The following is a 24847-nucleotide window of genomic DNA, read 5'->3' on the forward strand; positions in this document are numbered from 1 at the left end:
AGTTCATTTTGTCTGTGACTCTGATTTTTTCACTGTCTTCCATTTCCGTCGATGCCTATGTGGATTCAGGCGCTGCCCTGAGTCTTATGGATTGGTCATTTGCTAAACGCTGCGGTTTTAGTCTGGAGCCTCTGGAAGTTCCTATCCCTCTGAAGGGAATTGACTCTACACCATTGGCTATGAATAAGCCGCAGTATTGGACACAAGTGACCATGCGCATGACTCCCGTTCATCAGGAGGTGATTCGCTTCCTTGTACTGTATAATTTACATGATGTACTAGTGCTTGGTCTGCCATGGTTACAAACTCATAATCCTGTCCTGGACTGGAAAACAATGTCTGTGTTAAGCTGGGGATGTCAGGGGGTTCATGATGATGCACCTCCGATTTCAATCGCTTCATCTACTCCTTCTGAGATCCCTGCGTTTTTGTCTGACTATAGGGATGTTTTTGAGGAGCCTAAGCTCAATTCGCTCCCTCCTCATAGAGAGTGTGACTGTGCTATAGAATTGATTCCTGGCAGTAAGTTCCCTAAGGGTCGTTTATTTAATCTGTCACTGCCAGAGCATACTGCTATGCGGAATTATATTAAGGAGTCCTTGGAAAAGGGACATATTCGTCCATCTTCGTCCCCTCTGGGAGCAGTTTTTTTTTTCGTGGCCAAAAAAGATGGTTCCCTGAGGCCTTGTATAGATTATCGCCTTCTGAATAAGATTACAGTCAAATATCAGTATCCACTGCCATTATTGACTGATTTGTTTGCTCGCATTAAGGGGGCTAGGTGGTTCACTAAGATAGATCTTCGCGGTGCGTATAATCTGGTGCGGATAAAACAGGGTGACGAGTGGAAAACCGCATTTAATACGCCTGAGGGCCATTTTGAGTATTTGGTAATGCCTTTTGGACGCTCCAATGCTCCGTCAGTCTTTCAGTCCTTTATGCACAATATTTTCCGTGAATATCTGGATAAGTTTATGATTGTGTATTTGGATGATATTTTGGTGTTTTCTGATGACTGGGAGTCTCATATTTTACAGGTCAGGAAGGTGTTTCAGGTTCTGCGGGCCAATTCTCTGTTTGTGAAGGGCTCAAAGTGTCTCTTCGGAGTCCAGAAGATTTCTTTTTTGGGGTACATTTTTTCTCCTTCTACTATTGAGATGGATCCCGTCAAGGTTCAGGCGATTTGTGACTGGACACAACCTACATCTGTTAAGAGCCTTCAGAAGTTTTTGGGGTTTGCTAATTTTTATCGTCGGTTCATTGCTAATTTTTCCAGTATTGTTAAACCTTTGACTGATTTGACTAAAAAGGGTGCTGATGTTGCTGATTGGTCTCCTGTGGCCGTGGAGGCCTTTCGGGAACTTAAGCGCCGGTTTTCTTCTGCTCCTGTGTTGTGTCAACCAGATGTTTCACTTCCTTTTCAGGTTGAGGTTGATGCTTCCGAGATTGGAGCGGGGGCGGTTTTGTCACAGAGACGTTCTAATGGCTCGGTGATGAAGCCATGTGCATTCTTCTCTAGAAAATCCTCGCCCGCCGAGCGCAATTATGATGTGGGTAATCGGGAGCTTTTGGCCATGAAGTGGGCATTTGAGGAGTGGCGTCATTGGCTTGAGGGTGCTAAACATCGTGTGGTGGTCTTGACTGATCACAAGAATCTCATTTACCTTGAGTCTGCCAGGCGTTTGAATCCTAGACAGGCTCGTTGGTCGTTGTTTTTTTCTCGTTTCAATTTCGTGGTTTCATACCTGCCAGGTTCTAAGAATGTGAAGGCAGATGCTCTTTCCAGGAGTTTTGTGCCTGACTCTCCTGGAGACTCTGGGCCTACTGGTATCCTTAGGGATGGGGTAATATTGTCCGCCGTATCCCCAGACTTGCGACGTGCATTGCAGGAGTTTCAGGTGGATAAACCGGATCGTTGTCCGCCAGAAAGACTGTTTGTTCCGGATGATTGGACCAGTAGAGTCATCTCCGAGGTCCATTCTTCTGTGTTGGCTGGTCATCCTGGAATATTTGGTACTAGAGACTTGGTGGCCAGGTCTTTTTGGTGGCCTTCCTTGTCTAGGGATGTGCGTACCTTCCTTGCAGTCTTGTGAAGTGTGTGCTCGAGCTAAGCCTTGCTGTTCTCGGGCCAGTGGGTTGTTGTTATCCTTGCCCATCCCGAAGAGGCCTTGGACGCACATTTCCATGGATTTTATTTCTGATCTCCCGGTTTCACAGAAAATGTCCGTTATCTGGGTTGTGTGTGACCGCTTTTCTAAGATGGTTCATTTGGTGCCCTTGCCTAAGTTGCCTTCCTCCTCTGAGTTGGTCCCTTTATTTTTTCAGAACGTGGTTCGTTTGCATGGGATTCCGGAGAATATCGTTTCTGACAGGGGATCCCAGTTTGTGTCTAGATTTTGGCGGACGTTTTGTGCCAAGATGGGCATTGATTTGTCTTTCTCGTCTGCATTCCATCCTCAGACGAATGGCCAGACGGAGCGAACTAATCAGACCTTGGAAACTTATTTGAGGTGTTTTGTTTCTGCTGATCAAGATGACTGGGTTGCTTTTTTGCCACTGGCCGAATTTGCTCTTAATAATCGGGCTAGTTCTGCCACGTTGGTCTCTCCTTTTTTTTGTAATTCGGGGTTTCATCCTCGTTTTTCCTCTGGTCAGGTGGAGTCTTCGGATTGTCCTGGAGTGGACGTGGTGGTGGACAGGCTACATCAGATTTGGAATCAGGTGGTGGACAATTTGAAGTTATCTCAGGAGAAGACTCAGCAGTTTGCTAATCGCCGTCGCCGCGTGGGTCCCCGACTTCTTGTTGGGGATTTGGTGTGGTTGTCTTCTCGTTTTGTCCCTATGAAGGTCTCTTCTCCTAAGTTCAAGCCTCGGTTCATCGGTCCTTATAGGATCTCGGAGATTCTTAACCCTGTATCTTTTCGTTTGGATCTCCCAGCATCGTTTGCTATTCATAATGTGTTCCATCGGTCGTTGTTGCGGAGGTATGAGGTACCCGTTGTTTCTTCGGTTGAGCCTCCTGCTCCGGTGCTGGTGGAGGGAGAATTGGAGTATGTTGTTGAGAAGATCTTGGATTCTCGTGTTTCCAGACGCAAACTCCAGTATTTGGTTAAGTGGAAGGGTTATGGTCAGGAGGATAATTCCTGGGTGGTCGCCTCCGATGTTCATGCGACTGATTTGGTCCGCGCCTTCCATAGAGCTCACCCTGATCGCCCTGGGGGTTCTCGTGAGGGTTCGGTGACCCCTCCTCAAGGGGGGGGTACTGTTGTGGATTCTGTTTGTGGGCTCCCTCTGGTGGTTACTGCTGGTACTGGGTGACTTTGGTGGGTTGCGGCCTTTGGTTTCCACCTGTCCATCAGAGGCTGGGTGGTTCCTATTTTACCTGGCCTTTCTGTCATTCCCTTGCCGGCTATCAATGTATTCAGATGTGCTCTGTTTGGTTCCTGCCTACCTGCTCCCAGATCTTTCAGGATAAGCTAAGTGCTGATTTTCAGTTGTTGGTTTTTTTGTCCAGCTTGCTTATTATGTCTTTATGCTAGCTGGTAGCTCTAGTGGACTGAGGTTCTCCCCATGTGCCATGAGTTGGCACATGGGTTCTTGTAATCTCAGGATGGTTTTTTGATTAGGGTTTTTTGCTGACCGCTCAGACCCCTTTTGTATCGTTCTGCTTTCTAGTTTACAGCGGGCCTCAATTTGCTGAACCTATATATATCATCTCTATGTGTGTGCCTTCCTCTCATTTCACCGTCAATACATGTGGGGGGCAACTATACCTTTTGGGGTTCATTCCTCTGGGGGCAAGTGAGGTCTTTATTTTCTCTGCAGTACTAGTTAGCTCTTAGGCTGGTGCGTGGCGTCTAGAACCAACGTAGGCACGCTCCCTGGCTATCTCTAGTTGCGTTTGTCAGGCGTAGGGCAGCGGTCAGCCCAGGTTCCATCACCCTAGAGCTTGTCCGATATTTTGTATTACTTTGCTTGTCCCTTGCTATCCCTAGCCATTGGGATTCATGACAACCTTCTATCCCCACCATCTATCAACATTATCAAAAGCAGTTTCTTTTATCGAACATTAAATCTTCTCATTATCTTTCTCACTAACATGCATGCTGGACACCACGTCTTCCCCTACGGGCCCACTGCATCCTTCTTCTAGCTTTCACTTTCTTTCGGAGAACATCATCAGCATTTCTTTACAATTAACTAGTTGGATACATATAACTTTCTCATATAAACATTATCATCACTTTCTTTTATCAAACATTATTGCTATCTTTTAGCCTTTAAAGCAATATCACCATTTAAGCGCAACAAATGAACATCCCCTTTAAGAGGGAACCAAGTCTCTATGAGGTAGCATATCTTCTCAAGCTACCAGTCCGTACTCGGCAAAGGTTCCAGTGTGGTATCTTCACAAAGAGTCCTTTTTGAAGTAAAACCAGTAGGGAGCACCTTTAATAAGGTGCAAACTATGTACAAAAAGTTTGTATCATGCACTGTTCATGATTGCGGCAGTTCTGGAAACTTGTGCAAAACTTAGAAAAAACAACCAAAACAATAGGGATCCCGGGTCAACAAAAGGATCACCTTTAAGAGTTAACCCTAGACGGGTTTTAGCAGCAAAATCAGGAAACAAACAACAGTTAAGAAACTATGTACATATTCAGAATACGGGAACATCTACTCAAACCACCCAGGGGGCAGCACCGGCGGGGGCAACCCCTTTGGGTATTGCGAGCCGCCTGGTACTGCATAAGGGGGTCTGTCGTCCCATCTGGGGGTCTGTGTACCCACAGTCTTCAGTCCTTGGGCAGTAGACACGCTGGTCACCTGAGGAGGTGCCTGCGTGGCCACGACAGCGGTGGAGGTCATGACGCGGCAAGTCGTGGTCTTCACAATTGTGCCTGTTGGGGTGACCACGGTGGTCTCAGTGGTAATCGTGGGCCGGTCACAAGGGGGCACCCTGGCCACGGGGGACAACTTTTCGGACACCCTAGGCAAGGGTGTTATGACCCCAATGGCAGAGGGTCTCAGAAATAATTACTAAGTCTGCAAACACAAAAAAACAGCTCATAGGGCAGTGGTAACTGAGCTGACCATATATCTAATCCTAGCACCACAAATAGCAGCAGCCGGGGAACGTGCCTACGTTGGTTCTAGACGTCTCGCGCCAGCCGGAGAACTAACTAACCCTAGAAGGGAAAAGAAAGACCTTTCTTGCCTCCAGAGAAAAGACCCCAAAAGTTGGATACAAGCCCCCAACAAATAATAACGGTGAGGTAAGAGGAAAAGACAAACGTAAGAATGAGCTAGGTATTTAGCAAAGAGAGGCCCACTAGCTAATAGCAGAATATAGTAAGATGACTTATATGGTCAGCAAAAACCCTATCAAAATATCCACGCTGGATATTCAAGAACCCCCGAACCGTCTAACGGCCCGGGGGGAGAACACCAGCCCCCTAGAGCTTCCAGCAAGGTCAGGAATCACATTTAGTACAAGCTGGACAAAAATGAAAGCAAGCAAATAACCAAAAAAACAAAGAAGCAGGACTTAGCTTAATTTTGCACGAACCGGGATCAGCAGACAGGAGCAAACAGAAAGGATCTGATTACAACGATGCCAGGCACTGGACTAAGGATCCTGGAAGCTTATATAGCAACACCCCTGGACTAACGACCCAGGTGGGTGCCAAACTGAGGAAAGACAATCCCAGAGTAATATCACTAGTAACCACAAGAGGGAGCCAAAAAGTCTAATTCACAACACAAGGGGGTCATGGGACTGTGCGTCTTGTGGACGTGGACGTTCAGGGCAAACCACCCCTTCTCTCCAAGGTGCCGGGTGTAAATGACATCATCCCCTGGATAAAGATCCCGGCCTGGGTGGCCCTCTCTAAGATGCGACTCTACATCCCGCCGGTTAACAAAAACTTCGGCATATAGACCCGGCTCCTTTATAAAGCCCCAGCCTCCACGGAGCTTAAAGTCAATGACGGTGCCCTGCCTGCGCAGGGCCTGCTGAGCAGTGGGATCCTTGCGGGCCCGGTCCTTGACCGCCAAGTCTTTTTGATGGTGGGCCTCCAGCCCGGCCTGGTATGTTTTCTCCTCCTCTTTCCACTGTTGTTCTAGCTGTACCCGGTATTCCTCCCAGCTTAGGGCCTGTACCATCTCCCCCTCTTGGGTCTTCACCCCGGGGAACCCCATAAGGTTAGATCCTGTGTTCACCCAGCGACACACTGTGCGCTCTGCACGGACTTCACACAGCAGGGTGGTTGGCGCGATCGGGGCCTTCATGCGGTGTTCCATGCCCGTGGCCTCCTCCCAGGGTAACAGGCGTTGGAGTCTATGGGTTCCAGGGAGAGGGGGTGCCGCAACGGGGCCTACCAGTAAGCCCTCGGCCGGTGGGACGGGGTCGGTGGACTCACCAGCCGATGCAGGGGCCTCCTCCGCGGCAGATTCCTCCGGCGGTGTCGACGAGGATCTCAGCGGTTGCTCCGGTAACGGTGCAGGATCCGACGCCTGAGGACCTTCTTCCGGCGCTGCCTGGTGCGGAGCCTGGGCCTTCATGTTCAGTTGGAGGAGTTGGTTGATCAGGCTCTCCATCTCGACCCGCAGAAGTTCAGTGCTGTCCACGGAGAACGGGCTGCTGTGCTCATCCGGGTAGTTGGGGGAGACTTCCACTTCAACCCCACTGTCGGGTTCGGAGCTGCTGGCCATAGCGTCCTCCACGTGGGTCACTTCCTGGTCTTTTTCCCACTCTCTCCTTCGTGGGCGGTGTCGTTTTCTCGGTCTCCGCCCTCCATTGAGGATTAGGAGGCGGATCTCTGCTGCTGACGGACACGTCCTCACGGTGCAGAAATATTTAGACTGGGCGGCCATTGTTTTTCGCGCTCTTCAGCTTTCCTACGCCCACTCCACGCCCCTCTTCTTCTCCTGCGCTCTCCTCAGCGCTGTAATGGCGGTGGATTTTGGCGGTAAATGGCGCAGCACAGTCTTTGTAATAAAGTACAGTCCAAGCACAACAAATCACAGTTCTAAGGCACACATGACCTGATTCTTCAGGCTTAAGTAGATCCTGTTCGTGACGCCAAATTGTAGCGCCCCCACTGCCGCAGGGCCGAGGAATACCCGGTACCGGGCCTCTGAGTCTCTGTTCTGGGGTTGTCACGGTGGCTAGGCCCAGTCCGTGACACTGCCGAGGGGCGCACAGTGAAAGATGTGACGGGTGAAGGTAGTGGTGAGGCTGTAGTGGTGCGGTGCAGTAAATAACGAGGACACCAGGTTGCAGTCTCTTTACCTCTTTACTGAAGATCTCTGGGTCCTCAGTCCGGAATCCGGATAACCAGGCTGCGCAAGTCCGGCCGGTCCAATGGCACCTCCAGAGTTCTCCTAGCAGGTGGAAATCTGTGCCTTCCTGCTAGCGCTATGTGTTGCGGTCCTTCCCTGCTGTGCTTACAGAAAGTCCCCACAACTGTTGTGTCTGTTTCTTAAGTTCCCTCACAACTCGATTAGATGATGTTCTGCTAATCCTCCGTCCCTCCCTGGTGTTCTGGTTAGGATGGCACCCGTTTGACGGGTAGGCTCGGAGCTCTTCCGGGACCCTAGAGTCGCCCCTCTCCACAAGTTGCCGCCCAAGACTGCATAGGTGATTTAAGTTAGACAGCCCGCCTTAGACTGACTGTCCTGCCGCTGTTTGGAGTATTGCTTGAAGCTGAATGTTATTATACTCCCTCGGCGTTCCGGCCACCGGTAGTGCGCCTCAGTAGGGTGTTGCTTCGGTCTTACAGCACGACCCCTACTGGTATTTCTCCTTTTGCTTGATCTCGTTTCTCACTCAGCACAATCTATCTCGCCTCTAATCCTTCCTTGGGCACCGCCGCTACCCGGAGCAGGCACGGTCCCGTTACGTTCGTTCAAGTTGCCAAGCCTCTGTCAGGATCCCACCCCTGACAGAGACCCTACTGTATCTTCCCCCACAACACCCTCTGCCACAAGGTGTTGCCTGGTTCCAACCCAGTCAGCTTTCTGAACTAACTTCCTGCCTGACCCCCAGTTTTACCAGTATGTGAGGAGTGGCCTAATGAATAGAACCCTTAGCTCCCCCTGGAGGCCCGACTGTGAAATGTATTGGTGTCTGTGATACCTGATCAGATGAACTCCTTCAGTGCCATCAGACGTATCATAGCTCCCCATAGTGGCGGAGCCACAGTACTGCAACGACCAGGACTCTGGGGCGCTGCATGTCACTTTGGGGTATTTTCTGTCATATAGACTCCTCAAAGTGACTTCAAATGTGAGGTGATCCCTAAAAAAACGGTTTTGTAAATTTTGTTGGAAAAATGAAAAATCGCTGGTCAACTTTTAACCCTATAACTTCCTAACAAAATAAAATTTTGGTTCCAAAATTGTGCTGATGTAAACTAGATATATTGAATAAAGAGGTATCAGGGTGTTTCCTTCAGAGGATCCTTAACCCAATTTGGAATAAGAGGGTTATATAGCCAAATAACCAAGTAGATATGTGGGAAATGTTATTTACTATTTTGTGTGACTTAAGGGCATGAAAATTCAAAGTTGGAAAATTGCGAAACTTTCAACATTTTGGCCAAATTTCCATTTTTTTCACAAATAAACACAAGACATATTGAAGAAATTTTACCATTCACATGAAGTACAATATGTCACAAAAAAAATTCTTAGAATCACTGGGATCCATTGACGAGTTCCAGAGTTATAACCACACAAAGTTACAGTGGTCACAATTGTAAAAATTGGCCTGGTCATTAACGTGCAAACCACCTTTGGAGGTAAAGGGGTTAATAAAGCAGGAAAAGAAATGGAAAACTAAAAAAAACTGATCAGTTCATGAAATTTGTATCTTAAACATTGCCCAAGTAGTTCCCCGTGCGGCAGTACTGCTGTAGTGTGACACGGCACCTACCATTTTTTTGATAATCGTGTACATTTCTTCCTCTGATTTCTTCATCAGACAGTCAGCTATGGAGGCAAGATCACAGCCCGATGACTCCGATACTTTCTGCAATGAAAATTGGTCTTATATTCAGATACCGCATACATTTTAAGACTGTTTTTTTTTCTCATTTTATTTTTTTTCTTGTTTTTTTTTGGTGTGGTGAAAACACCAGCAAAATGAGGTGCAGAGGCCAGATTTGCAAAGAGTGTAAAGTTTATTCAGTCGCACTCCCCTCGCCAACCTCTATTAATATGTAACTGCTCAGACACCGGTGTTATTTCTAATGGGGTAAATGGGGAGGGAATAATTACATTTTGGAAGATGATGAACTCTTCAGATGTGCTGACCACCATGGCTGACATAGCTACAGTTCCGCTCTCAGAGATGGCGCGGTGGAACAGACCTTTTGCTAAAGGAGACGCCACCTAGAAGAAGAGACAATCCAGATTATTGTGCTCTTTATCCCATGGAATTAGACGCATTAATTGTTATTTTTTTAGACTTTTTTTTGCACAGTTTTTGGACAGTGACCTGTACTTTAATAACTACTATCATGGTAAAATAAGAGAGTAAACTGAAAGCTAAGGGATGATAAGTTCACAATTACTGGACAGGACTTACAAGAACGGAAACGCTGATTCCTCCAGCAGATTCACCAAATATAGTGACAGAGGAGGGATCACCCCCAAAATCTGCAATATTTTCCTGTATCCATTGGAGGGCAGCAACTTGGTCCAGAAACCCATAATTGCCACGTAATCGGTCATCTCCAGTACTGGAAAAAAAAACATAAATGGATAGGAAAATAAAGTCTGAAAGCAATATATATACATAAAAATCATCTATACTGGGGTACATCCTGTATTATACTCCAGAGCTGTACTCACTATTCTGCTGGTGCAGTCACTGTGCACATACATTACATTACATTACTGATCCTGAGTTACATCCTGTATTATACTCCAGAGCTGCAATCACTATTCTGCTGGTACATACATTACATTACTGATCCGGTAATGATGGTAAATGATGAATAATGGAGGATATAACTGGAAATATCTTTACCTGAAGAACCCCAGGATCCCCAGCCTGTACTGGATGCTCACCACCACTATGTTCTCATAGGCACTAAGTGCGGAGCCATCAAACATGCCGGCGAGCCCGAACAGCAGCCCTCCACCATGTATATAAACCATGACCTAGGGGAACAGAATAACATTTATGGGATAAGTCATTGTTCTTCCAGGCCTACCACTAGTAACCTCCTCAGAAAACAGCACATAGTGCTATATGGTGCTGTAGATATCGCTCATATACTTAATATTACAAGAGAAATGTAGCAAAGAATAAAAGTAGGAAACTAATGGAAAAGCGCCGAATTAAACTAATATTTAACAAGAACAAAGACTGAAACAACATATCATTAATAACAGACTTACAACATAACGAGACTCCCAACAGGGTGCACCTAACTGTGAAGACATGCTCAGGGCACTCATATTCAGGGAGTAGATACAGATTAGATATTACAACTTTTTGACAGTGAGGGTGATCAATGAGTAGAACAGGCAGCCAGGAGAGGTGGCGAGCTCTCCATCAATGGAAGTCTTCAAACAGAGGCTGGACAGACATTTGCTGAGATAGTTTAGTGAATCCTACATTGAGCAGGGGATTGGACACGATGACCCAAGCTTGAGGTCCCTTCACTAACATTCTATGATTTTATATAGGTAAACTCCGCAGATACTTACAGGTAACTTAGATTCCTTGTGTCTGTCGGCCGGAGTAAACACATTCAGGTACAGGCAATCTTCTGAGGAACGGGGCAGCTGGAAAGTGGATTGGTAATATACTGCTACCCCCTTCATGGTATCTTCTGCCTGCAAACACCTGAAATATACAGAATGAATAATAAAAAATAAATAAAATTCACCTGCATTACTGAATGCTAGCTGTTCTTAGTGTCAGCTGGGGGAAGCGGACCAGAGTGGATTTGTGTTGGAGTCGAAGAGAGACAAGCCAGAATCTCTCTCTGAGAAGAGTCTGCACAGACCGTGTGCACCAATCTGCAAGTATCAGTGGCTGCTATGGATGATAGCTGTTTTGTTTGACTGTACTGGGACTATCTCAGCCGGGTGTGAGTAGCCAGGGTCTAATTTGTTTAGTTAGCGTCTGCACAAGGCTAAAGGTACCTTCAAACTAAACGACGCTGCAGCGATATCGACAACGATGCCGATCGCTGCAGCGTCGCTGTTTGGTCGCTGGAGAGCTGTCAGACAGCTCTCCAGCGACCAACGATGCCGAAGTCCCCGGGTAACCAGGGTAAACATCGGGTTGCTAAGCACAGGGCCGCGCTTAGTAACCCAATGTTTACCCTGGTTACCAGTGTTAAATGTAAAAAAACAAACACTACATACTTACATTCGCGTCCCCCGGCGTCCGCTTCCCTGCACTGTGTGAGCGCCGGCCCTAACAGCAGAGCGGTGACGTCACCGCTGTGCTTTGCTTTACGGCCGGCACTGACACATTCAGTGCAGGAAGTTCTGAGCAGCAGCGCGGACGCCGGGGGACGTGACAGACATCAGAGGGTGAGTATGTACTGTTTTTTTTTTACTTTTACAATGGTAACCAGGGTAAACATCGGGTTACTAAGCGCGGCCCTGCGCTTAGTAACCCGATATTTACCCTGGTTACCATTGTAAAACATCGCTGGCATAGTTGCTTTTGCTGTCAAACACGACGATACACGCCGATCTGACGACCAAATAAAGTTCTGAACTTTCAGCAACGACCAGCGATATCACAGCAGGATCCTGATCGCTGCTGCGTGTCAAACACAACGATATCGCTATCCAAGACGCTGCAACGTCACGGATCGCTATCGTTATCGTTGTAAAGTCGCTTAGTGTGAAGGTACCTTAAGGGTAGGGATTTTCAGTTTATGGTTTTGTTTTTGGTGCTATGCAATTTGTGGAAATAATCGTCACATTGCTTTGATACAAGAATCCAGTGCCTGTGTGAACGCTTCCTAATGATCAAACAGTAGCATCAGCAGCTTAAACAGCAGATGACTCTCTTGGCAGAAATTGTCTGGGCCAGGGAGATGGCACCTCCTGCCATCCAAAGTGAAGATATCTCTGTGAAAAAAACTGTACAGGAGGCCTTGCAGAAGATGGCTCTGGAGGATGTTGTTGAGGCTTTTCTTACTGTCTTTGAAAGAGAGGCAGATGGGTCAAAACTGCCCCCAGAACAAAGGGCAGAGGTTCTGGCTCCATATCTTACTGGGTATCAGCAGAAAGCAGACTATGGCCATGCTCTGCAGCATGCCAAGGAATTCAGCAAGCTAAATGTGAAGATTATTGCAAGTTTGGGAGTCACCCTGTCAGTTCGGGTATAACAGGTACACTTCTGGGGGTAAATTGCATCCATGGAGACGTTAAGAACTATCCCATGGCCCAAGTTGCCATATCCGTACACTGCGGTTCCGTGTCTCAACAAGTGGGATTCGTCAGGGACTTGTTGCATGCTATTGTCATAGGCCAAGATTTTCTTTTATTATGAGACTTATGGGCTGAAGCTGTGTTAGTGCCCATAGGATAGTGCAAGTTCCCTACCCAGTGTCAGGGACCTATAGGGTTCCTAAGATTCCAAGGCACCTGTGACGATACAGCATTTCATTTTATTTAGCCAGACATAAATTCAGTAGGCCCAAAATAATAAACTGCTGTCTGAAGTATTGTAGGTTAAATTGATAATTGTAAATGGACGAATATGTAAATGGACGAATATTTACCTCTTATATCAGCTCCTACAGTTTATTGTACTGTTATATTTGCAAAACAGGCATGCAGGGTCAATCAACAATTATGTTTGCTGATATGTTGATTACACATTGTACTGTTCCATGCAGTTTGCTGACTTGCAAGCATCGAAAGATAAACTATAAATAATCAAACAATGCGAGTTTACCTCAACACATTTTTCTCTTGACCTCTGGATGTCGGCTTAAAGGACAGTTGTGAACTATATAAGGAGACTTTTCCTCTGTACCAGAGGAGTCTACAGAATGTTAGCTTAGGAGACCACAGGCCCAGCTTCATTGACCATCACTGATTCCCAAAGACATATTGAATAATCCAGGTTGGGACAATCAGGTTACCTGGCTACATATCTGACTGCTCTCGGTTAGCTTCCTAAGATTGTTGTTACCTCCTCTCTGTGGGGGGCCAGCAAAAGCGGGGTGCCACTGGTGGGGGTCGTCAGCCCTGGAAGCAGCTGTAATGCCGGCGAAAGGGTGAGACTCTGTAATTTACGCCATCTTGGGTATTTTGCAGGGACTGTTCTACATGCTAATGTTTGATGGTGGCTCAATAAATTATTGCCAAACTGAGCAGGCATTCAGTGGCATGTACCCTGTCCCATGCGGTTTTGGGTAGCGGACCCACTGCCCCTTTGTCTTCATAGCACCACAGAAAGTTTGGATAAAATGTACCGTAGTTTTAATTCCATCCTTAAAAACGCATGGTGAAATTACAAAAATGAGGTAGACAATGCAACGTTTCAGCCCTAACAGGCATTTTTCAAGCCATAAATACACTAAAAAAATCACAGACACGGCGCCTGGACAAGGCTAGGGATTTTGTGTTTATGGTTTTATTTTGGTGCTGTGCAACCTATGAAAATAAATGTCACATTGTTATGACACAAAAATCCAGTGCCAGTGGGAATGCTACCTAATACCTACCTGAAAGCGGGAATCTCTACAAAATATACAGTATTATATACACATATACACTCACCGGCCACTTTATTAGGTACACCTGTCCAACTTCTTGTTAACACTTAATTTCTAATCAGCCAATCACATGGCAGCAACTCAGTGCATTTAGGCATGTAGACATGATCAAGACAATCTCCTGCAGTTCAAACCGAGCATCAGTATGGGGAAGAAAGGTGATTTGAGTGCCTTTGAACGTGGCATGGTTGTTGGTGCCAGAAGGGCTGGTCTGAGTATTTCAGAAACTGCTGATCTACTGGGATTTTCACGCACAACCATCTCTAGGGTTTACAGAGAATGGTCCGAAAAAGAAAAAAAATCCAGTGAGCGGCAGTTCTGTGGGCGGAAATGCCTTGTTGATGCCAGAGGTCAGAGGAGAATGGGCAGACTGATTCGAGCTGATAGAAAGGCAACAGTGACTCAAATCACCACCCGTTACAACCAAGGTAGGCCTAAGAGCATCTCTGAACGCACAGTGCGTCGAACTTTGAGGCAGATGGGCTACAGCAGCAGAAGACCACACCGGGTACCACTCCTTTCAGCTAAGAAGAGGAAACTGAGGCTACAATTTGAACAAGCTCATCGAAATTGGACAGTAGAAGATTGGAAAAACGTTGCTTGGTCTGATGAGTCTCGATTTCTGCTGCGACATTCGGATGGTAGGGTCAGAATTTGGCGTAAACAACATGAAAGCATGGATCCATCCTGCCTTGTATGGAGCATCTTTGGGATGTGCAGCCGACAAATCTGCGGCAACTGTGTGATGCCATCATGTCAATATGGACCAAAATCTCTGAGGAATGCTTCCAGCACCTTGTTGAATCTATGCCACGAAGAATTGAGGCAGTTCTGAAGGCAAAAGGGGGTCCAACCCGTTACTAGCATGGTGTACCTAATAAAGTGGCCGGTGAGTGTATGTACACACAATATGTCACTACAACCTCGAGTCACCACAAATACACGAGACTCACATGGGAGAAGGCTCGGAGGCATCTCTTACACATTTCCAGGGCTCCGGAGGTTCGGGTTTACCAAATCTCAGTGGTCTCACAGGAGGTTTCGCAAAAGGAACTCCGAAAAATGCATGTATGGCCCTAGATGTCTCCTTTACTGGCACTGTGATGCCCCGTAGGTCTCCATACTTAGTTGTTACTAATGGTCTTCCATCTTTCACTCCTAAAATCAAAGATATTATTGGGGACAATTAAGGATAGTATTAATGTTTAATATTCTCATTAGTGGCTCCTCCTGATATTACATACAGCTTGTACTACATATATTTACTAATCCTTAGGGTACTGTCACACTAAACGATTTACCAACGATCACGACCAGCGATACGACCTGGCCGTGATCGTTGGTAAGTGGTTGTGTGGTCGCTGGGGAGCTGTCACACAGTCAGCTCTCCAGCGACCAACGATGCCGAAGTCCCCGGGTAACCAGGGTAAACATCGGGTTACTAAGCGCAGGGCCGCGCTTAGTAACCCGGTGTTTACCGTGGTTACCAGCGTAAACGTAAAAAACCCCAAACAGTACATACTTACATTCCGGTGTCTGTCCCCCGGCGTTCTGCTTCTCTGCACTGTGTCTGCCAGCCGGAAAGCACAGCGGTGACGTCACCGCTGTGCTCGCTTTCCGGCCGGCGCTCACAGTGCGGAGAAGCAGAACGCCGGGGGACAGACACCGGAATGTGAGTATGTACTGTTTTTTTTTTTTTTTACGTTTACGCTGGTAACCACGGTAAACATCGGGTTACTAAGCGCGGCCCTGCGCTTAGTAACCCGATGTTTACCCTGGTTACAAGTGAACGCATCGCTGGATCGCTGTCACACACAACGATCCAGCGATGACAGCGGGAGATCCAGCGACGAAATAAAGTTCCAAACGATCTGCTACGACGTACGATTCTCAGCAGGATCCCTGATCGCTGCTGCGTGTCAGACACTGCGATATCGTAACGATATCGCTAGAACGTCACGAATCGTACCGTCGTAGCGATCAAAGTGCCAATGTGTGACAGTACCCTTACTGTACAAGTATTAATAACTATGTAATGGATAAGGACACCGCGCTAACCAGCTGGAAACGTGCAATAAGATCAAAGTATCTAAAGAATGAGAAACCTAAGAATGGATGCAAAGGAGCTGCTGATAGGCAGCTAACAACAATGAGGAAGCGGCTCCGTCCCTCCAACAACACTGCTGGTCACAACTCCACTATTAATAGGTAGGTGCAATATATATGTAAGTGTATAACGAATGAGTTAAAGTTAATACACTTACTGTTGAGTTGCAGGTGCTAGCGTTGTGCTGGTGTAAAAAGGAGCAGGGGCAGCTGCCAGCTGTGTGTCCGGAGCAGGAAGGTCCAGACGGCGATGAGTGGCGGCAGAAGCACTCACTAATTCGGGAGCGTCCTCCCTAGCTAGTGCTCTGCTTACACACGCCTGGAGCGCTGTTTGGCCGGCACACGTGGGCTGCGAGAATACCGCTAGACAGAGCGGTGGAGTAAGGGGGCGTGTGGTAAGGGTGACGTCACCAGGATGGAAAAGGGGGAAAGAGCAGAGGACGGGTGCCGATAGGGACCACAGTGCCTACGCGTTTCGAAGGTCTCCGGACCTTCTTCGTCAGGGCTGTAGGTCCCGGCTGTCTCCTGCTCTTAATATAACCACTGCTGCTCCAAAAAAATGTAGAAAAACCACACCCACTAGCAACGCTGGTCTGAGATACAGTTTAGGTGAATAAATAAAGAAGATGAGTGTGGAGTGTGTGCCACCAAAAGCGCTATATGTCCCTATATGTGTTAAAAACCTTATATGTGTAAGGAACTTTATTACATAAATTACATTAGAAAACATATTAAAAATGAATTAAAAATACATTAAGAATCCATATTTAATGGTGGTATCTTAAAAGACAAAAACGTACAAAAACATTCAAAAAACCACCTCATGTTATAATGAGTATAATACACCCCCCAAAGACAATATGCAAATGGTGGGGCAAAGAGTAATTAAAACCCCAGGCAACAATATGGGTAAAAAATGGTTTAAAATAGGTTAAAATGGGCGCATAAGGAAAAGGGAGGGAAGTTCCCCAGGAATTTAAAATGGAATGAGGGGCATCTTCATTCATGAAAAGGCATATAGTTCGACCTCATGATTCAAGCCTCTAGGGGCTAGGCTGTCTAATGTGAAGATCCACTTGGATTCTGTGCGTGACATTAGTTTAATATAGTCACCCCCCCTCCAATTTTTTTGTACCCCCTGAATACCACAGAAGGTAAGTCCCCTTGTTGATCTTCCATGATGCTCCTTAAAATGTCTTGACAGAGGATGGCCTTCAAAACCTTTATCTATATTATTAAAGTGCTCCTTCAGCCTATCCATCAGTCTACGTTTAGTGCGGCCTACATATATTTTTTCGCAAGGGCACTTAATTAAATAAATGACTCCCGAAGACCAGCACGATATGTCATCCTTAATTAAAAATTCCCGGGTTCCACCTGAATTGTAGAATTTCAGTTGTTTAGTTTTCCTGAAATTGGTACGCACACAACAGGAACAAGTACCACATGGTGTGAAACCTGGATTTTTTGAAAGTGTTCTTGTAATGGGACCCTTTGTAGTTGTAGGGGCTATAATATTACCAATGGTTTGAGATTTCCTAAAGATAAATCTTGGTTGTTGTGGTAATAACTCACCTATCACTCTATCTAGTTGGAGAGTTGGCCAGTGTTTGCGTACGATTTTGGTGAAATGTTTATACCCATAATGGTATTGCGTGATGATGGGTAGTTGTTGAATTTGTTCTGGAATGCCCTCTAGGGTACTAGTATCCCTCCTTGTTTTGTGTATGAGGGTGTCCCTAGAGGTTTCATATACCTCCTTATTGGCTGCCTCAACTAAATCCTTCGGATAGCCTTTTTCGAGGAATTGCCCTGTCAGGTGTTCTGCCTCAGTTTCATAATCTTGTAGTTTAGTGCAATTCCGTCTTATTCGGGTAAATTGCACTAAACTACAAGATTATGAAACTGAGGCAGAACACCTGACAGGGCAATTCCTCGAAAAAGGCTATCCGAAGGATTTAGTTGAGGCAGCCAATAAGGAGGTATATGAAACCTCTAGGGACACCCTCATACACAAAACAAGGAGGGATACTAGTACCCTAGAGGGCATTCCAGAACAAATTCAACAACTACCCATCATCACGCAATACCATTATGGGTATAAACATTTCACCAAAATCGTACGCAAACACTGGCCAACTCTCCAACTAGATAGAGTGATAGGTGAGTTATTACCACAACAACCAAGATTTATCTTTAGGAAATCTCAAACCATTGGTAATACTATAGCCCCTACAACTACAAAGGGTCCCATTACAAGAACACTTTCAAAAAATCCAGGTTTCACACCATGTGGTACTTGTTCCTGTTGTGTGCGTACCAATTTCAGGAAAACTAAACAACTGAAATTCTACAATTCAGGTGGAACCCGGGAATTTTTAATTAAGGATGACATATCGTGCTGGTCTTCGGGAGTCATTTATTTAATTAAGTGCCCTTGCGAAAAAATATATGTAGGCCGCACTAAACGTAGACTGATGGATAGGCTGAAGGAGCACTTTAATAATATAGATAAAGGTTTTGAAGGCCATCCTCTGTCAAGACATTTTAAGGAGCATCATGGAAGATCAACAAGGGGACTTACCTTCTGTGGTATTCAGGGGGTACAAAAAAATTGGAGGGGGGGTGACTATATTAAACTAATGTCACGCACAGAATCCAAGTGGATCTTCACATTAGACAGCCTAGCCCCTAGAGGCTTGAATCATGAGGTCGAACTATATGCCTTTTCATGAATGAAGATGCCCCTCATTCCATTTTAAATTCCTGGGGAACTTCCCTCCCTTTTCCTTATGCGCCCATTTTAACCTATTTTAAACCATTTTTTACCCATATTGTTGCCTGGGGTTTTAATTACTCTTTGCCCCACCATTTGCATATTGTCTTTGGGGGGTGTATTATACTCATTATAACATGAGGTGGTTTTTTGAATGTTTTTGTACGTTTTTGTCTTTTAAGATACCACCATTAAATATGGATTCTTAATGTATTTTTAATTCATTTTTAATATGTTTTCTAATGTAATTTATGTAATAAAGTTCCTTACACATATAAGGTTTTTAACACATATAGGGACATATAGCGCTTTTGGTGGCACACACTCCACACTCATCTTCTTTATTTATTCACCTAAACTGTATCTCAGACCAGCGTTGCTAGTGGGTGTGGTTTTTCTACATTTTTTTGGAGCAGCAGTGGTTATATTAAGAGCAGGAGACAGCCGGGACCTACAGCCCTGACGAAGAAGGTCCGGAGACCTTCGAAACGCGTAGGCACTGTGGTCCCTATCGGCACCCGTCCTCTGCTCTTTCCCCCTTTTCCATCCTGGTGACGTCACCCTTACCACACGCCCCCTTACTCCACCGCTCTGTCTAGCGGTATTCTCGCAGCCCACGTGTGCCGGCCAAACAGCGCTCCAGGCGTGTGTAAGCAGAGCACTAGCTAGGGAGGACGCTCCCGAATTAGTGAGTGCTTCTGCCGCCCCTCATCGCCGTCTGGACCTTCCTGCTCCGGACACACAGCTGGCAGCTGCCCCTGCTCCTTTTTACACCAGCACAACGCTAGCACCTGCAACTCAACAGTAAGTGTATTAACTTTAACTCATTCGTTATACACTTACATATATATTGCACCTACCTATTAATAGTGGAGTTGTGACCAGCAGTGTTGTTGGAGGGACGGAGCCGCTTCCTCATTGTTGTTAGCTGCCTATCAGCAGCTCCTTTGCATCCATTCTTAGGTTTCTCATTCTTTAGATACTTTGATCTTATTGCACGTTTCCAGCTGGTTAGCGCGGTGTCCTTATCCATTACATAGTTTTCCATATTACGTGACAGATTTGGCACAGTGGCTGTCTAGGCACCAGCAGCTTTCCATCTTATTTATCTTAGGAGCGCCAGTGTGTTCCCTTGTTAAGTATTAATAACTATAATTACTGCATCTGCAACCCTCCGGACAGTAACAAGATAATTACAGAGGATAAAGAAAAGGCTGAGATATTAAACAGGCACTTTTCATCCGTGTTCACCAATGAACCGTCTGATACAGGGATCATTCAACACGGCAAAAATCTAAATTCGCAAGCTGATATAACTAGATTAACACAAAAAGAATAATAATTTTCTCATGACATATAACATTGCGGGTTATAGTTAAATTAGTGACAAAATGTACAATTGGTGGAGAAAAGTTGAACTTGAGGGACCTAGGACTTTTTTCAACCCATGTAACTACTATAATACTACTCCTATATACAACAATATAACTACTATCATACTGCACCTATGTACAAGAATATAACTACTATAATACTGCTCCTATGTACAAGAATATAACTACTATAATACTGCCCCCTATGTACAAGAAAATTTCTACTAAAATACTGCTCCTATGTACAAGAATATAACTACTATAATACTGCCCCTATGTACAAGAACATAACTACTATAATACTCCCCCTCTATGTACAAGAATAAAACAACTATAATACTGCCCCTATGTACAAGAACATAACTACTATAATACTCCCCCTCTATGTACAAGAATAAAACAACTATAATACTGCACCTATGTACAAGAATATAACTACTATAAGACTGCCCCTATGTACAATAATATAACTACTATAATACTGCTTCCTATGTACAAGAATATAACTGCTATAATACTGCCCCCATGTACAAGAATATAATTTCTATAACACTGCCCCCTATGTACAAGAATATAACTACACTGTAATGCTGCCGTTATGTTCAAGAATATAACTACTATAATACTGCTCCTATGTACAAGAATATAACTACTATAATACTGTGCCTATGTACAAGAATATACATAACTACTATAATACTGTCCCCTATGTACAAGAATATAACTACTATAATACTGCCCCCTATGTACAATAATATAACTACTATAATACTGCTTCCTATGTACAGGAATATAACTGCTATAATACTGCCCCCATGTACAAGAATATAATTTCTATAACACTGCCCCCTATGTACAAGAATAACTACTGTAATACTGCCCTTATGTTCAAGAATATAACTACTATAATACTGCTCCTATGTATAAGAATATAACTACTATAATACTGCTCCTATGTACAAGAATATAACTACTATAATACTGCCTCTATGTACAAGAATATAACTACTATAATACTGCCCCTATGTACAAGAATATAACTACTATAATACTGCCCCTATGTACAAGAATATAACTACTATAATACTGCCCCTATGTACAAGAATATCATAGATATAATACTGCCCCTATGTACAAGAATATAACTACTATAATACTGCTCCTATGTACAAGAATATAACTACTATAATGCTGCTCCTATGTACAAGTAAATAACTACTATAATACTGCCCCTATGTGCAAGAATATAATTGCTATAATACTGCCCCTATGTACAATAATATAACTACAATAATACTGCCTCTATGTACAGGAATATAACTACTATAATGCTGCCTCATGTACGAGAATATAACTGCTATAAATACTGCTCCTATGTACAGTCATGGACAAAAATTTTGAGAATGAGACAAATATTAATTTTTCCAAAGTCTACTGCTTCATTTTTTCTAATGGCAATTTGCATATACTCCTGAATGTCAGAGTGATCAGCTTAACAGCAATTACTGTACTTGCAAAGTCAATATTTGCCCAGAAAATGAACTTTAGCCCCCAAAACACATTTCAACATCATTGCAGTCCTGCCTTAAAAGGAGCAGCTAACATCGTTTTAGTGATTGGTCCATTAACACAGGTGTGGGGGTTGATGAGGACAGGGCTGGCGATCAATCAGTCATGATTAAGTAAGAATGACATCACTGGACACTTTAAAAGGAGGCTGGTGCTTGGTATCATTGTTTCCCTTCAGTTAACCATGGTTATCTCTAAAGAAACACGTGCAGCCATCATTGCACTGCACAAAAATGGCCTAACAGGGAAGAGTATCGCAGCTACAAAGATTGCACCTCAGTCAACAATCTATGGCATCATCAAGAACTTCAAGGAGAGAGCTTCCATTGTTGTCAAAAAGGCTCCAGGGCGCCCAAGAAAGACCAGCAAGTGCCAGGACCGTATCTTAAAACTGTTTCAGCTGCGGGATCGGACTACCAGCAGTGCCGAGCTTGCTCAGGAATGGCAGCAGGCTGGTGTGAGTGCTTCTGCACGCACTGTGAGGCGGAGACACTGTGAGCAAGGCCTGGCTTCAAGGAGGGCAGCAAAGAAGCCGCTTCTCTCCAGAAAAAACATCAGGGACCGACTGATATTCTGCAAAAGGTACAGGGAGTGGACTGCTGAGGACTGGGGCAAAGTCATTTTCTCTGATGAATCCCCTTTTTGATTGTTTGGGACATCTGGAAAGCAGCTTATTCGGAGAAGAAGAGGTGAGCGCTACCACCAGTCTTGTCTCATGCCAACTGTAAAGCATCCTGAAACCATTCATGTGTGGGGTTGCTTCTCAACCAAGGGAATCGGCTCACTCACAGTCTTGCCTAAAAACACAGCCATGAATAAAGAATGCTACCAGAATGTCCTCCAAGAGCAACTTCTCCCAACCATCCAAGAGCAGTTTGGCGCCCAACAATGCCTTTTCCAGCATGATGGAGCACCTTGCCATAAAGCAAAGGTGATAACTAAATGGCTCATGGAACAAAACATAGAGATTTTGGGTCCATGGCCTGGAAACTCCCCAGATCTTAATCCCATTGAGAACTTGTGGTCAATCATCAAGAGACGGGTGGACAAACAAAAACCAACAAATTCTGGCAAAATGCAAGCATTGATTATGCAAGAATGGACTGCTATCAGTCAGGATTTGGTCCAGAAGTTGATTGAGAGCATGCCAGGGAGAATTGCAGAGGTCTTGAAGAAGAAGGGTCAACACTGCAAATATTGACTTGCTGCATTAACTCATTCTAACTGTCAATATAATCTATTGGTACTCATAATATGATTGCAATTATATTTCTGTATGTGATATAAACATCAGACAAACACTAATAAAAACCAGAGGGCAGCAGATAATGTGAAAATATAATTTTGGTGTCATTCTCAAAACTTTTGGCCATGACTGTACAAGAATATAACTATTATAATACTGCTCCTATGTACAAGAATATAACTACTATAATACTTGCCCCTATGTACAAGAATATAACTACTATAATACTGCCCCTACATACAAGAATATAACTACTAGGATACTGCTCCTATGAACAAGAATATAACTACTATAATACTGCCCCTATGTACAAGAATATAACTACTATAATACTGCCCCTATGTACAAGAATATAACTACTATAATACTGTCCCCTATGTACAAGAATATAACCACTATAATACTGCCCCTTTGTACAAGAATATAACTACTATAATACTGCTCCTATGTACAAGACTATAACTACTATAATACTTGTCCCTATGTACAAGAATATAACTACTATAATACTGCCCCCTATGTACAAGAATACAACTACTATAATACTGCCCCTATGTACAAGAATATAACTACTGTAATACTGCCCCCTATGTACAAGAATATAACTACTATAATACTGCTACCTATGTACTAGAATATAACTACTATAATACTGCTCCTATGAACAACAATATAACTGTCTATAGTAAAGATTAATACATATATTGCAAAAACAAAGAATGTCATTAATGATAACAAGAAATTCTGGATTTGCACATTTATGCACATTGTTATTTGCTCTCTCTATACTCCTCTTTAATTCCTATGTTATAGCATCCTGTTACCCGCTTCTCACCTATTCCGATTGCAGTTATAAACAAGGGGGTAAGAAGCAGAATATGCCGCAGGCTTTCCATGTCCCGTGCACTGCATTCACCTGGTGGATAATGTTCTGTATTTCCTTGCGCTGTGATCTCAGGTCACTGATGATGATGATGTTCTTGTTACTGTTTAACAGATCACAGTATAATTTCCGATTCCTACCTATACACTATAGGATGGACACAGCGTCTCTTTAACCTTGAAGAAGGAAGTAATTTGCTTTGTGGAGTAAAAGTTTAGTAATTTCTCATTTAAAATTCACTTATTTAATTTTTGATGATATCTCTGCAGACACGACCAATCCTCATCACCAGTGGAGGGGAGCCAGCTCTATGGCACTGCGAGTTCTAGGTGTTTTCGGCTATTTTATGGCTTACCAGGTGAGGTGGATTCTCTAAGCCATAGGTCAGGGTGAGATGCACGGACCGGAAGATCAATAGAGGTGGAGAAGTTAGAAGGCACTTAGAACTGTGACAGAGGATGTGCAGACTTACACCATGGAGGAGCAGAACCATGTTAGCAGACAGCTGCATTGATATAGCAGGGCTGGGTGCTATATCTCCACATTTCCAAAAATTAGTGGCAGACACCACCAAAGTTGCATCAATTTCACCACAGTAGAAATAGTACAGTATAATGGGGAGCAACATCTTTTCCACTACAGCCAACCCAGCAGATGGAGACCCAACCAGGAGTGTTCACATTTCCACTCATTAGTGTTAACATCTGCAGCACCAGGAACAGCAAGCACAGAAGCCACACTAAATATATTACAGACTGCAAATATGCAATAGCAATGCAACACTGAAAACTACATCGCCTAGTCTGTACAGTCTGTGATTGGGGTGCAAAAGTCCTTGGAAATCCATGACTTGTTCATCTTGATGAAAGTTAGGCAGTTTACACTTTCAGGGGATAGCCCGCTGCACTTATCAGTCAGGACACCACCAGCAGCGCTGAAGAGACGTTCTGAGAGAACGCTGGCTGCCGGGCATGATTAAACCTCTAAGGCAGGGGTCCCCAACCTGTAGCTCAGGAGCAACATGTGTCTCGCGGCCCCATGAATTGTGGAACCCGGCTGTCTGTCAGCTTGGTGTATTAGCTCCAGTTCTAGCAAACAGGTATGAAGAGGACATCTGAAAATGGTGAA

At 44.6% G+C, this 24847-nt stretch overlaps 1 protein-coding gene across 1 annotated transcript in view; it reads right to left on the reverse strand.

Moving 5' to 3' along the window:
* The window catches only part of LOC143807349 (fatty acyl-CoA hydrolase precursor, medium chain-like), a 39899-nt gene extending 15862 nt beyond the window's left edge, over positions 1-24037 (reverse strand). The window contains exons 1-7 of the mRNA XM_077288793.1: positions 23672-24037; positions 14720-14924; positions 10723-10861; positions 10037-10170; positions 9593-9746; positions 9283-9396; positions 8939-9034 (exon numbers count right to left, since the gene is read on the reverse strand). Coding sequence (XP_077144908.1) covers positions 8939-9034; positions 9283-9396; positions 9593-9746; positions 10037-10170; positions 10723-10861; positions 14720-14924; positions 23672-23732 — 903 coding nt within the window. The 5' untranslated portion in view covers positions 23733-24037. The remainder of the gene's footprint in view (positions 1-8938; positions 9035-9282; positions 9397-9592; positions 9747-10036; positions 10171-10722; positions 10862-14719; positions 14925-23671) is intronic.
* Between the last annotated feature and the right edge of the window lie 810 nt (positions 24038-24847).

This window comes from Ranitomeya variabilis, chromosome 2 (genome assembly GCF_051348905.1).
Source record: "Ranitomeya variabilis isolate aRanVar5 chromosome 2, aRanVar5.hap1, whole genome shotgun sequence".
NCBI classification, from domain to species: Eukaryota; Metazoa; Chordata; class Amphibia; order Anura; family Dendrobatidae; genus Ranitomeya; species Ranitomeya variabilis.